Here is a 14,164-nt window from a genome sequence, read left to right on the forward strand (position 1 = left end):
ATGCTCTGAGTGTCAAACCCTGCAGCAGGTACATGAGAAAAGATAGCAGTAGCTTATAGGTTTTTAGCTACACCATTCAGTCAAAATAATCATTCACTTTTGCCCATGGATCTCTGTGTTGTGTGTCACTGTCTGTGTGTGTATGTATGTATGTCGGATATTTCACATGTAGGCCCAGCAGACCTGTCAGCAATGTCACGTGCAGTTTGGGGAGTACTATTGTGACATTTGCCACCTGTTTGACAAGGATAAGAAGCAGTACCACTGTCAGCCCTGTGGGATATGCAGGTTACTATCATTACATAATTAAATATCTTAATACACATGAAAAGCTTGGTTAAATTCATGTTTAAGACAGCAGCAGTGTCTCCAGGTGAATAACCTATTGATGTTGCACTATTTTTTCATGGTAAATCCAGATTATCTGACAGGTTGATGACAAATAAGTGATAGATTTTCTTATCATTGTGAGATAATATTTACAAATCAGCCAGCACAATAGACAGCACTATGTGTGTTTTGACCTCTACAGGATTGGGCCCAGGGAGAACTACTTTCATTGTGAGAAATGCAATTTGTGTTTAGCCCAAGTTTTGCGAGGAAACCACAAGGTAATAATTACTGTACATCTGTTCCAAACCCATTCTCACAAAAGTGTTGAAGTAGCAGATTTATTCTCTCTGCTGTAATTTGGTCTTTTCTTTTGTGTGTGTTTCAGTGTGTTGAAAATGTATCAAGGCAGAACTGCCCAGTGTGTATGGAGGTAAAAACACAATTATGGATGTTGAATTTTTAATAAAATGTTTTCATTTAAAACTTGATGTACTTAATTTCTTTCTCTTTTTCCTCCAGGATATTCACACATCTCGAGATGGTGCTCATGTTCTGCCTTGTGGCCATCTTTTACACAAGTATGACTCACTATTCTTATTAATAAGTAATATAATTTGTTTGAGGTTATAGAGATTTAACTGTGTACACATCTATTTCCAGAAAAGTTAAAATGAGAGTTCAAATAGAAAGCAGTGACTTGTAAATCATTTAAACTATAGGTTTACTTGAAAATAGTACAAAGACAACACCTACGATGCTGCAGCTGAGAAATGTTATTTGAGCTTTTGATAATTAATTTTAACAAAACGCAAGACAAAGATAGTGAAAAGTACAGACAAAAATTTAAAGTGTGAAAGAGTTTAAGTGGTGTGTTATAAGTGAGCAGTGTAAAGTGTGTACAGCAGTGTTCACCCAGGAAATTATAATGTTCTCAAGAAAAAAAAAGACACAAAGGAAGACATTGCAGCTAATTTGGGTTATTGGAAGTATCATGATTGGGCATAAAAATGTTATCCAAAGACACAAGTCTGCCAAAATCCACTGCATGTGCTCTGAAACACTTCTGAAAACCATTGTCACTGAACAGTTTGTTGCTGCAACTCTACCCTGATCTTTAAAGATTTATCTTCAATAGTTTGAGATCTCCTATATCATAACATCAAAATAACTAAATTTCATGTTCTACACAGGACCTGCTTCGACAACATGGTCAGAGGAGGGTATGTCTAAGCTTTCTGATACCTCTTAGATTTGCTAAAACTTGGCCTTGTTGTATTTAAATAGCTGGGTTACAGTCAGCTTTCTCCATTTAGCCATTTTAAATTAAATAAATGAGTAACTTGGTGTCTGTAACTGTGACTTAGGTTTCCCCCAGAATGCCCATCTCTGTGCTCTCTACACTCGCTCTCTAGTAAACCAGCTTTCTAATAAGCTTTTTGCAGCTGCATGTCTATATGTTAAAAGAACTGAGACGGTGAACATAATGTCTGAGCCAGTCTTACACTCTGACTGAAAATGACTAAAAAGTGGTGTTCTTTAAATTTTATTTAACAAGTGCTGAACATCAAAGCAATGTTGCTTTAAAAATGCAATTAATGCAATGTAAATCGGCCAGAACTACTTTGCATAAATGCTTCTCTTGCAACTGCTACTGCACTGCTACTCACAGTAACAAAGTTACTACAATTACTAGACCCTTTTTCTTTCTCTCTGTTTGTTTCAGAGCATATCGCTGCCCTCTGTGTATGCATTCTGCTTGGAACATGGAGGGCCACTGGGATCAGATGGACAAAGAGATTGCTCAGTCACCAATGCCCCCTGAATATCAGAGGGCTTCTGTCAAAGTAAGACCAGTAAAAAGCTTGAAATATACACGTTCTGCTTTTCATTCACAGCAGAAAGTGAACTTTGAGATTGTTTTGTCTAAAAATTCAATTAGCAGTATACACATTGTATGTGAAGCATTATTTGTTTTACTTCTCTCTACAGATTATATGTAACGACTGCCAAACCCATTGCACTGTGCCTTTCCATGTGTTGGGAATGAAGTGCACTGGTTGTGGCTCCTACAATACAGCACAGGATGGAGGACTGATGCAGCAGGAGTTGCAGGACATTGAGAATGAGGCTGAAACAGACACAGAGCCTGAGCAACAAGATTAGTTCTACCTGCTCAAAACAGTGTGAATGGGATTAACTGTAATGCATCATATGTTTGACTGATGCATTCAAACATTACACTGAAGCAATGCTCTGAATTTTGTAAATAGAAAAGATTCATGTTTTTTTTTTTTCTTATTTTATTTTTTGTTCTTGGGGATAGAAATCTATCCCAGCATGTGCTCAGAGAGATGTAAATATGGACTAGTGGCCAGTCAGTCACAGGACTTCCACATTGACAGTTTATATTGACAGTGTGTTCTACCTGCATGATATGGTGACAAAAGGCAAACACAACAAGGTCTTGTGTCTGTTAACTTTTTGGCAGCTGTAACCAGTTAGGACGGTGGGATTCTTATCTGATGGGCTTGGGGAGTGTGCCAGTGCCATATTGAAATAATGTCAGTGAGATGTTAGCCGACATGTTTTTTAATGTAGTGTACGAGCCTGTGTGACTTCACAGAAGACAATGTCAGTAGTGGAAATTTGTTAGAAAAGGGAAAAATTCACAAGGGTGACATGATGAAAAAATGTTTTATGATATTTTTTTTTTCTTTGGGTGGGGGGGTAGTTACATAAATCTGTAGTAACCTAAATATTTGCATTTTTCATCCTTTGAATCCTGTGTCTTCATCAGTTTATAAACACCAGTTTATAGGTATAGAACTCTATCTGATTATACAAGTAAGCTTTTTAGAAAATTCATAGACACACCTCAAAGTTACAGTACATGAATTTACATATTGATAAAGGACCTTTGAAAAATGAAATGTCAAGAAACTTTACACGATAGACAGACCTTTACCACTCTTTTCTAAATCTATTCATGCAGTAGACAGTAGAACCAATGTAAGTCAGGACTGTAGTTAGTATGACTGCTGTAACAAAGTTCTAATCTATTCTTTTCTAAAAAAAAAAAAAAAAAAAAAAAGAATAAAAGAAGAAGCATCTAATCATAATGTCCTTTCCACCACCTTGGGATAATTGGGATGTTGTCAGCCGAGGTGTTTAGTTAATTTTTGTGTTTTATGGATCCTCATAAGTCCTCACTTAAGTGAAGACTACTCTTCCTGGGGTCGGCTGGTTAAGCTTTTGCAGTACAGCTCATCTTTCCAAGAATCAAAATATTTTTAATGTGTTTACACTAGCGCTATTATTCATTATATTTATTAATAAAATCCCCAACCAATCCAAGTTAAAAAGTTAAATGTAGTTTGTATATTTTGCCTCAAAGCGGCACTATATCAAGTGAAAATGTTTGCATAAAATAATGAGCTGGTAACAGAAATGACTTGGCAGTTTCTGTTATGGTTTATTTGTTGTCTCCTCTTAGTGGAGGTGGTTTAGGGGTTGTCAACTGAACTGTAGAACAAACAGGAGCATCGGTGGTTACCATGGAAAATTTCTGTGTTGGAGGTGGAGTGGGACTCCCTTGGTGTTCGCTCGTGACATTAATTTGTTTTGCACCTATTTCAGTTTCAAGAGGTCCTGGGTGCTGTGAGCCTTCTGTGCCTGGTACAACATGCACATTGTCAGCATCAAGAAAGTCCCTTGCAACATCAGAATCAGGCATGTCCTTAGAAATGTCTACACCCAGGGCAGGATCATCTGGCATGAACTGTGAACTATCAATGTCTGTGGAGGTTTGTGGGTCTTCCTGGTGTGGCAGAGAGGACGTATTGAGTGTTGCTGAAGAAGGTCTTGCAACTGCTGAGGGAAGGAGTGAAGCGTTCAGCCGATCAGGCGTCACAGTATTAGGCATGTCGGTAACTGCTGGCTGCGGAGGCCCAGAGCGAGCGGCAGTCTCCTCCATTGAGCTGGACTCAGTGGATTCCCTGGACTCTGAAGATTTGAATGAATCCTCACCCACATTTAGGCAGAGCTATTTTAGAAACAGAAATTCACACATTCATTTAGATAACGCAACAGTGTTAGAGTAAAACAGTAGAGTAGTATACTTACTGGTGTAGATGTCACTACTGTCACTATTAACACAGCACAAAGTGTGAACCACAGAACAGCCATTGTGGTCTTTCCTATACTTGCAGAAACAGGTGAAGGGTTAGTTTGTTGTGTGTAAATAGGTATTATAGCTTCAAATACATGTAAATTTGATCAATGAACAGAGCAAACCAAAACAAATAAAGCCCAAGTCCTGCTAGTCTTTAAGCTTGTAACTAACGCTTTAAAATATATTTCTCTTATCCTCTGAAATCTGCTTTTCTGTTTCTAGACATTTTGTACAACAAGCAGATTAAAAATACCTTTCAACCATTTTTCTGCCACTTATCCAAGACAGGGTCAAGAGGACACCAGTCTGAGCACACTGTCCCACCTTCCCTCACCTCAGCCACCTCCTCCAACTCTTCCAGAGGGAAGCTAGTCTAGTGATAAAATCTCTCCAGTCCTGAGTCTGCACCCTGATGCCTCCATTAATGACACTTTAAAATAAGAAAAAGTTCATTTCACCTGAGAGAAAGCACCCCCCTAAATTTAGGGCTTTTATTCTTGAGAATTTAAAAGCAATCAAAGCTACCTAAAATTAGCATTTTGAATAGGAAAAAGTGCTGAGGTTTGGCATGACCTAAATAAAAATCTATTTCACTGTTTTTAAGACCTACCTTGACAGTGTTTTCTCACGGTAGGAACACACCAGGTTTCTCATAAAATGTCCCACTTCTGCCAAAAGCAAATATTGGTTCACTTCTTCTGTGTCTTGAACGAATAACAGAACATCTGAGCTGGGCAGGTTTTTATATGACTATGGGTGCTGACACAATCCATAATTTGTTTCATGAAATGTACAAAAGACACTAACTCTTCTTCACTAACCAAAGCTGAATCATTTAACGCCCAAAGATAAACTGAAATTAGAGTGCTAAAAATTCTTGGAGGATAATGAAAGAGTAAGGGCACCACAAGTGGCTTCATAACAAAAGTAAATATGTGTTTTGTGGTTTTGGTGTAAACAATCGGAAGAATCTGGTTTAGACTCTAAATAAACCTAGAATTCACCTATTCTAGGCCAAGTGTCATTATGTGTCTGGCTTTCAACAAAAGCTACATAAACTGGAAGGAAACATTTACTCATCTTTAATATTCTTGCTGTGATACGGGATCCAGTTCTCTTACCTTCACAACCCCTTCTGAAAGGTAACTGACTTCACGTCCCCATGTCTTATTCTCAATGTTACTGGGTCAAAAGGGTTGGAGAATGTCAGATTTTAACATGCTCACAGGCAGAATACATGCTTGTGTGATCTCACCTTTATCAGATTTAAAATGCTGCATTAAAACTGAATTTGTATTCAAGTTAAATTGGGTTTAAATAATTGGAATCTGTTTCGCTAGATCTTTTAAAGCCATATTTTAATCAAAGTTTAACTTTTAGATGCATTATGCGGCACTGACCACTTTAGATAGAAATCCTGTTGTCAAATGAATGTTAGTTTTTCCTCACTCGTTTTTAAAGAAATCTATGGCAAGCCATATGCACCCATTTTACTATTCAAATTAAGGGATGTTTAGGAATGTCTCCAAATCCTAAGTTTATAGCAGTAGTTACTGCATTTTACCAGAGAAGCCACAAAGCCAGCTGACATTGTACAAGGAAAAGAACTTTACAAAAGGTGCAGTGTGTAACAAGATCAAAGGTCAGTGACAAATGTAATCATTAAAAACTGCTTCCATTCATATCCAATCCTTTTACCAAAAGCCATTTATATCCACTTGCCGTGGATACATGCATGGCAGTAGGTAGGCAGGCATAAGCGTGCCACCATTTTTATAAAAGGAATTTCTGAATAGACAAACTCAAGTGCCAACCTCATGCAATTTAAAACTAGAGCACCATTTGTGATAACACCTTAACTCTGTACTACAGTCATTGTTGCACCTGAGGCCACTGAACATGGTTCAACTCCAGACCTCTTGAGCCAGTGTCCTACAGATCCCCCCCCCCCCCCCCCCCCCCCATTTCCCTGCTGCAATACACCTGCCTCAAAGAGTTAGAGGCTTATACTAAACAAGCCATTTGCGAACCATTTCATTTGAAGCAGGATTTGTAGCTGGGAAGCATTGAAATCCTGTGGGACACTGGCCCAGGAGTTGGCGATCCGTGGTATTAAAGTTTGGCCACAGTCCAGTTACAAATACTTGGCATTCATTGGACTTGGAACTCATTGCTATGCCTCTGTGAAACTAGTCAGTAATTCTTACTTTGCCTTTAAGCTTCTGCCAAAAAAATTTGTCATTACATGAAAGCTTTTTGGTTTTATATGCATCAATACAGTCAACTTCAAATTAAACTTAAAATGTAGTTTAAGCCCCCCCAAAAAACCCTTAATGTCTACATGCTGTAGCAACCCTTTTGTATTTGAGCAATAGTCCATTTTCTTTTCAACAACCCAGCATCTGCTAGAGTATAAACATGTAAACAGTGTTTGAGTCCATGTAACCAAAAACAGTTGCTCCAACCCCAAGTACTAAAACAGCTTCAGACCACAACTGAAAATGCAGACCATTTATTAAAAAAAAAAAAAAAAGAAGTCCATATATCAGCCTCAGTCCACAGAAGATACCGCTTCCTGTGAAGAGGAACAGAAGTCAGACAATCCCAAAAGTACAGGGAAGCAGAATTTACACAAGTGTAAATTTATTGAAGGACCACCTCTGGTTTGTCTGCTTCCGTCAGGGTGCTTGGGGTGGTCTCTACTTTCTTCAGTTCAGTCATGCCCATTTCTTTTGCCACTTCTGGGCTAGATGTCCTGCAGCAAGATAAAGAAATGTTTTGTAACTGCGACAATGCAAAAAATGTTTTAAGCTTTTATAACTTCCTAAATTTTAAGCAACATTTGCCTGCCCCCCCCAAAGCCATGCTCACTACAGGTCATTACTACCAAATTAGGCCTAGTAACCAAAAAAAAAAAAAAAAAAAAAACAAAAAAAAAAAAAAACACACACACCACACACACCCCACACAGCTAAATGTGGTCTTAATCCCTACAACCAATGTCCCAAATTTAAGAGGCAGAGTTCTGAATCTTATTAAGCACAAGAACCTTGAGGCAGCACTTCTTTTAACCACCACTGCTATGATGGCAACAACCAAAACTCCTGCGCTGAGACCCACTGCACTGTAGATAATGGGACCCTGTATGGTTTTTGGGAGTGGATCTTCACAGGAGTCACCACTGTAGCCCTCTGAACACACACAGGAAATGACTCCGTTGACGTCCATGCAGTTCCCATTGCCACTGCATCGCCTCTGACTGCATTGCTGGGCTTCCAAGTTCAGGAGCAAACCACTGACATTGAAAGAGGGCTCTGGCTTTGTCAGTGTAGAAAGGGGTGGCTGAGGGGAGGCAGAAGGAGGGGAGCTATGAGGTTTGGCAGGAGCAGAGACCTTGGCTCCTGACCACTGCTTGAGATTAGCACCTTTAAAAATAAAAAAAAAAAAAAAAAAAAAAAAAGGAGTATAAAGATGTTACTATACCATTTGGATTATAGACTCATTTTTAAAATGGAGGTTGTACAGACTCACAATTCTCATCCGAGTGGTCAGTGCAGTCTACTTGCCCATTGCAGAATTTCTCAACAGGTTGGCACGACTTTTGATCCAGACAAGGCCTGCTTCCAGCAGGGCAGCTTTCTTCTGGGCTACAGTTTGTATCCTTTACAATGTGGTCATGTGAACACTTGCAAGTCCGACCTGCTGGTGTGGGGAGGCACAGGTGCTGGCAGCCACCATTGTTTTCTGCGCACTGGTTGGACCCTGATTAACAGGACCAACATTGGTCAATTTGACACATTAATGCATAATCCTCCTAGTAATTTATCATTTTGTATTTATTGTAAGTGTTTACTTTCCTGTATTTGTATAGGTCACATTAAGTGTCCTGAAAATCACCTATAAATAATGCGTTAGTGTGGTTCTCACCTGCCTGACTCGACTTGCTGAAGGTCTTCAAGCTGAAGACCTCAGTGTCAACCTCAAACCACAGTTTCTTCTGCTGCCGATGTTGGTGCCAGAGCCTGGTCATATCTGAAGAACACCACTGATTTACCATGAAACTATACCGATGAGACCAAATGTGACTTTTGGGGATATGCAGTTCAGTGCAATGATGAATAATCTTAAGGCCATTTAATGGCTCATTACCATCAACGGTCAACCAGATCAGCATTTTGTCCTTCAAGGCCACAGCTTTGAGGCCCTCACCAGCCTGCAACTCTCCATATCCAGAGCCATCAATTTGGACAGAGCCAATTTTCCCCGTTGCTTGGAGGAAAATAAAATAAAATTTAAAAGCCTTGAATCACAACTTGTCAACTTTTATATGCATTCTTACCAATATCAGCCCAGTAAACTGTATTCCCATTATTGGAGAAGACCAAAGATGCTGGCTGAACAGCATCTTTCCACACAACTCTTCGCTCAGCACCATCCATGTGGGCACATTCTACAGTAGCCTTGCGACTTGTATCTTGTACATTCATATTTGTGAAGCAAACCCTCCCAGTGGAAGGGTGGAGGGCAATGCACTTCACTTTACCAATGCCTTCCTTTATGAGAACAGCTGTGTATGCGCCAGTTTGTGAGGTGACCTGCAGGCGGGGCTGCTGTTCGCTGCTCCAGTACACATTAAGGGTCATCCAGTCAAGGGCCATAGCAGTGATGGTGTCACCAAGCAGTTTGAGAAACTGACCTTGGGAGGTCAAAATAGAGTCCTTCAGCTTGAAGGAGCCGAGTGAAGATGTGCCATCTGTCAAAAGCAGGTTGTGCTCACGAAGGCTGTAGTCCATGATAGAGGCCTTGTTAACACTGGGTACCGGCAGAGCCAAGTGGTCTGGCCAACCTTTGAGTTCTGTTGCTTGTTCAGAGTGCATGTAGACCTGCAGAGAGGTTGAGATTATATTCAGAGGCATCCATGCACCTTAACCAGCAATCTGTCCTGCCGTCCAGAGACTTCAATCCAGACAGCAAGTTTAATAAAACCCTACACCCCATTGTTACCGTCACCAACGAGAGAATAGCCATCGTTTAAAAAAAAAAAAAAAAAAAAAAAATGGGGGATTCCCCACAACCACCATATATGCAAGTCATTAAAACTGTAGTAAGGCAATAACCTGTGTTACAGTGGAGGGAGACAGAAACAGTAGGAATGTTGAAGTGACCAGAGTAGAACAGGTCAGGCCATCCTCAGCCAGTAAGAGACCAGAGGGACACTTGCATACACCCTTGCGTCCAGGAGCCAACACACAAATGTGGGAGCAGTCCATTTTCTTGCAAGGGCTCTCAGTGTCCATCTGGAGTATTGGGTGGATGATCTGAAAACCAAAAGTTGTTTTATGAACTTCTACGACTAAAATATACCCAATTTGTGGGCAATAAGACTGTTCAATAAAGAATCTCCTCTCCCATTTCCATCCAGACCAGTCTCTTAATGCAACATTTTACTCACCTTCACAGCAAACGGTTGTTTAGGTCTTTTCAGGATAACTTGACGGTTTTTACCATTTAGTTTATTAGCTGCCTGCACCACTCGCTTCTTGGCATCAGACCAGTACAGCATGTCATTGAACACTGCCACTGAGAAAGGATTTGCTGTCTCCCTCATCTGAAGAATCTGAAAGAGACATTTACATCACATTTTGTAGCAATGCAACTTAAAGCTTGAGCATGTGGCACTTAGTGTAAAGCGTAGAGTGCTCCAGACCAAATATTTTACCCAAACATCACCACCATCCAGTGTGGTAGATCCAATCACCCTCAGCCTCTCATCGGTCCAGAAGATCCTGTTAGAAACTGTATCCACTGCAATGCCACCTGGCCAGCCCAAACTGGAGTTTACCACCACCCTCCTCTGTGAGCCATCCATCCCAGCACGTTCGATCTTTACTTCATCACCAATGTCTGTCCAGAACATTAGCCTGAGAGGAGGGGAGAAAGAACACAGATTAGTCTTTGTAAATAAGGTTTTCAGAAATATTCATACCAACCCTCTCTGTGGTAACAGGGCCAGAGATCGGGGCTGATCCAGGTCTTCATGCAGGATGATGCTTCTGTCCAGTGACTTCATGGGAGTATTTTCCAGTTTGATAGCAACAATCTCACTGTCCACCCCATCAATCCAGTACAGGTTCCTCCCAAGCCAGTCCACAGCTACAGAATCAGCCCTAACACCTGGAGCAATGACTTTGATAGCACCCTGAACAAATTCAATTCCTTGCATCACCTGCAATTCAAGTTTTTTTGCACCAACCTTTAACCAGAGTTCCTGTGTTCTTCTGATCCATGGAGGACCACCTGATAGTCTCTGCACCAACACTGACCCAGAAGACTTTCTGATCCCTCCAGTCATAGTCTAGAGACAGAATGGGTTTCTTGGCTGAAGACAACAAGACATCCAAGCTTCCGCTACGCAAGCCATACAGATAGAGATCTGTTTGGACTGACGACAGCAAGAAGGGTTCACCTGAGACATAAAGGACACAATTACTGGAATTTGTTTTTTCAAAATAAGCTTGAAGGGTATCGGCATACAAGAAAATAAAGTTTTACCTGTGATCTTACACTGGTGTCCACCTGCCTCCATTATATAGCCTGGATGACAGTCACACTGGTATGAGCCCTGAGTATTGATGCAGAGATGACTGCACACACCAGGTGTCTGGCCTTCACACTCATCAACATCAGCACACGTCACCCCATCCTCCATGAGCCTGTACCCTGCTGCACAGCGGCAGCGCTGTATGCACCAGTGGAAAATGACTCAGTTCCTACTGTCACTTACACTGCCATTTTTTATTACTTTATCCACAACTTTTAAAAAAAAAAAAAAAAAAAAAAAATTGGGGGGGTCGTCTCACCGTGCCCTGTGGTGTGCTGTAGCAGCCCTCTGAGCAACGCTTAATGTCCACGTTGTCACAGTTCAACTGACAGTTGCCTCCCTCATCTGAGCCATCTGCGCAATTAGTGATACCATTACATACCAGTGCTGGATCCAAGCACTCTTGACTGCCACACTGGAACTCATGAGGGAGGCAAGTCACCATCCCACCTAGTGAGCACACAAGTTTCAGATACATTGTCAATTAGAGGAAAGGTGTCAAACATGATACTTTAAAGTAGCTAACAGCACATCTGTCAGATCTCATCAGGGACAGACATAGCAGGCCTACTCCCACTCTGCCAATTTTTGGTTGCAATTTAGTATTGAAGAGTCAGTTAAATTTATATCCAGGTGTATAAACTGAACACATAATTCCTAAAGATTCAGGAAATTTTAGATAGTTTAAACTTAATTTCTTCCATAGTGAAAATGCACCTACTTACATTCAGTCTCATCACTACCATCATCACAATCCTTTGTGCCATCACACTTCCAAACTGCAGGAATGCAGTTTGTATTGGATTTGCACACCCACTGGAAGTCACCACAGTCCAGTGGAGCCACAGGACAGTCCTAGAGGGCAAATTCATTTCATCTAGTCTGGCATTTTCCCTAAGTTGACATTTTCCTCAGTTTAAGAAAAAGTAAATAAATGAATATGCACAATACACACGTTCAGTCACCTTCTCATCAGTGCCATCTTCACAGTCCTGGTCTCCATCACAGATCCACTCAGGCACCAGGCACTCTTTACTCTGGGGGCAGCGGTGTTTAGTGGGGCAGACCGGTGCCTTGGTGCAGCTCTCCTCATCAGAGCGGTCCCAGCAGTCTGGGTGACCATCACAACGCATATTGGCAGACACACACTGTCCACTGGCACATCTGAACTCTGCTTCATTGCATTCTTCATCAGCTGTGGCCATTGAGGGCAAAGCACCCATTACAGAAATGTGTAAATCACTAGTTCGATCCAGGTGGTGCATGTTAGCAAACTTACCACAGGTGGCCTCATCACTGCCATCAGCACAGTCCCTCTCCCCATCACACAGGAAGCTGCTAGGGATGCAACGGCTTTTGTCATCACATTGGTGAACACAGCCCTCCATGTACTTGGCACATTCCAGTTCATCTGATCGGTCTTGACACTGAGGCACACCGTCGCACACCTGGGTCTTTTCAATGCATTTCTTTCCATGGGCACATTGGAACTGTCCTGCAGAAGACAATTGTGCCAACATACAGAGACAAGGGGAACAACTTTGTTCCGACAGTCTTCTCAAAAGCTCAATACTATACAGACAAAACAATTCACTCTGGAGCAGAGATTTAAATCCTATATTTTAAAGATTAAAATTTGGTCAACACTACAATTTTGTTTGCATATTCACTATAAAAAAAAAAAAAAAAAAAAAAAAAAAAAAAAAATATGATTTAGTATCATTTTTTATTGGCTTGCAAACAGATTTTAAATCCATCCATCCTACAGTCAGCTAAGCCAACTCTTGCATTTTCCTAGTTACCACTTTCACATGTTGATAAGCAGTCTTCCTCATCTGAACCATCTTTGCAATCTGCTTCCCCATCACAGACGTGATTGTAGTGGACACAATCCGAGTTGTCCTTGCAGGGTTTGGAGCCCAAAGTACACCTGATGGGAAGAGGTGGACCGGTGGCTGCAGGAACAGGAGCTGGAAAGGTCTCTTCCTCTTCGTCTGAAGTTAATAAAAAAATAAAATCATATACATCCTAAACCCAGCCAAAGTCTGGGATGACACTTAACATACCACAGTAAGCTTCATCACTGGCATCTAAACAGTCCCGCTCTCCATCACAGACAAAGCTTGCAGGTAGACAGCGGCTGTGGTCATCACACTGGTGATAACAGCCTTCAGTCAGCTTTATGCACTGCTGTTCGTCAGAGTTGTCCTGGCACTGAGATACACCATCACACACTTGGTCCCTGTCAATACACTTCATACCATGGGCACACTGGAACTGATCTGAAAGGAGACGTTTCATGAAGATTTAGTGTTAAACATTAAAGCATGATGTTTAAGTTACCCATTCATGTAGACAGCATGTAGCTCCAAGGCTATGTCTTTAAGCCATACATTTTTTTTTTTTTTTTTTTTTTAAATTCACACTGCTTCTACTAGGAGTTTCCATTTTTGTAACCCTACCCAGTGTTAAAACACATGCACACTTATTTTTCATTCAGTCACTAAATGAGTTTCACATTTCCAACACAAGAAATTCAAGTCACAAGTAAACGCCCCTTTTCCAACAACTCAGATTTTTGTACCTTCGCTGCATCCAGATTCACAGTCCTCTTCATCTGAACCATCCTTACAATCCTTCTCTCCATCACATACATGACTGTACCGGATACACTCTGAGCCATCCTTGCACAGTTTACTGCCCAGGTTGCATTTGGTAAGACTGCTTTCAGCTGAAACAAGTGGATCAGGGAACAGAGGGATGGGAGGGGGTGGGGGTGTTACAACAGGAAAAGGCTTCTTCTTAGAAATTAAAACCTGGTCACTTTACTACACTTTACTCACCTTGCAAGGACCCTGCCAATAACGCCACACAAAGCAGTAACCATCTACCCATCGCCACAGACAAATTAAAATGGAAGATGATTCACCAAACGCTAGTGTGGCATTTTATAAAGGTGCCAGGTGACGCTAATACAACCAAATTGAACACCTGAGTGATGAGCAAAGAGGAGGAGCTACAGTTTCAACAGGAAAAGTTGTTAGTTTAAAAAAAAAAAA

General features: G+C 41.0%; 2 protein-coding genes and 1 long non-coding RNA gene across 3 annotated transcripts in view; 1 reads left to right on the forward strand and 2 right to left on the reverse strand.

The window, feature by feature from the left end:
- The window catches only part of rchy1 (ring finger and CHY zinc finger domain containing 1), a 4,333-nt gene extending 678 nt beyond the window's left edge, over window positions 1–3,655 (forward strand). The window contains exons 2-9 of the mRNA XM_042000297.1: window positions 1–28; window positions 173–288; window positions 533–611; window positions 719–763; window positions 853–911; window positions 1,524–1,553; window positions 2,057–2,177; window positions 2,323–3,655. The exon at window positions 1–28 is cut by the window's left edge and continues 92 nt beyond it. Of these exons, the coding sequence (XP_041856231.1) occupies window positions 1–28; window positions 173–288; window positions 533–611; window positions 719–763; window positions 853–911; window positions 1,524–1,553; window positions 2,057–2,177; window positions 2,323–2,496 (652 nt within the window). The 3' untranslated portion in view covers window positions 2,497–3,655. The remainder of the gene's footprint in view (window positions 29–172; window positions 289–532; window positions 612–718; window positions 764–852; window positions 912–1,523; window positions 1,554–2,056; window positions 2,178–2,322) is intronic.
- A 504-nt stretch (window positions 3,656–4,159) lies between these two features.
- On the reverse strand, window positions 4,160–6,359 carry LOC121649453. Its single transcript, XR_006012125.1, has 3 exons — window positions 5,115–6,359; window positions 4,456–4,529; window positions 4,160–4,375 (listed from the first exon to the last, which is right to left on the reverse strand). It is a non-coding gene; the product is annotated as an uncharacterized LOC121649453 (long non-coding RNA).
- A 631-nt stretch (window positions 6,360–6,990) lies between these two features.
- lrp13 (low-density lipoprotein receptor related-protein 13) lies at window positions 6,991–14,057 on the reverse strand. Its single transcript, XM_041998695.1, has 21 exons — window positions 13,949–14,057; window positions 13,690–13,836; window positions 13,172–13,387; window positions 12,908–13,099; window positions 12,385–12,600; window positions 12,071–12,300; window positions 11,831–11,960; window positions 11,365–11,555; window positions 11,057–11,243; window positions 10,758–10,970; window positions 10,495–10,678; window positions 10,224–10,425; window positions 9,957–10,121; window positions 9,622–9,822; window positions 8,844–9,387; window positions 8,654–8,773; window positions 8,432–8,536; window positions 8,036–8,266; window positions 7,554–7,929; window positions 7,163–7,259; window positions 6,991–7,079 (listed from the first exon to the last, which is right to left on the reverse strand). Exons 1-21 carry the CDS (start codon window positions 13,998–14,000, stop codon window positions 7,056–7,058), a joined length of 4,023 nt encoding a protein of 1,340 aa, XP_041854629.1. The 5' UTR covers window positions 14,001–14,057; the 3' UTR covers window positions 6,991–7,055.
- Between the last annotated feature and the right edge of the window lie 107 nt (window positions 14,058–14,164).

This window comes from Melanotaenia boesemani, chromosome 11, assembly GCF_017639745.1.
Source record: "Melanotaenia boesemani isolate fMelBoe1 chromosome 11, fMelBoe1.pri, whole genome shotgun sequence".
Lineage (NCBI taxonomy): Eukaryota > Metazoa > Chordata > Actinopteri > Atheriniformes > Melanotaeniidae > Melanotaenia > Melanotaenia boesemani.

Bases quoted from the DNA above. Each gene is read 5' to 3' on its own strand.
- lrp13 (XM_041998695.1), bottom strand. From the start codon at position 14,000: ATGGGTAGATGGTTACTGCTTTGTGTGGCGTTATTGGCAGGGTCCTTG. The intron at 10,971-11,056 runs GTAAAACTTTAT...TTTATGTCTCAG, and splicing joins ACACCAGTGTAAGATCACAG to GTGAACCCTTCTTGCTGTCG. The intron at 9,388-9,621 runs GTTATTGCCTTA...ACCTCTCTGCAG, and splicing joins CTCCCTCCACTGTAACACAG to GTCTACATGCACTCTGAACA.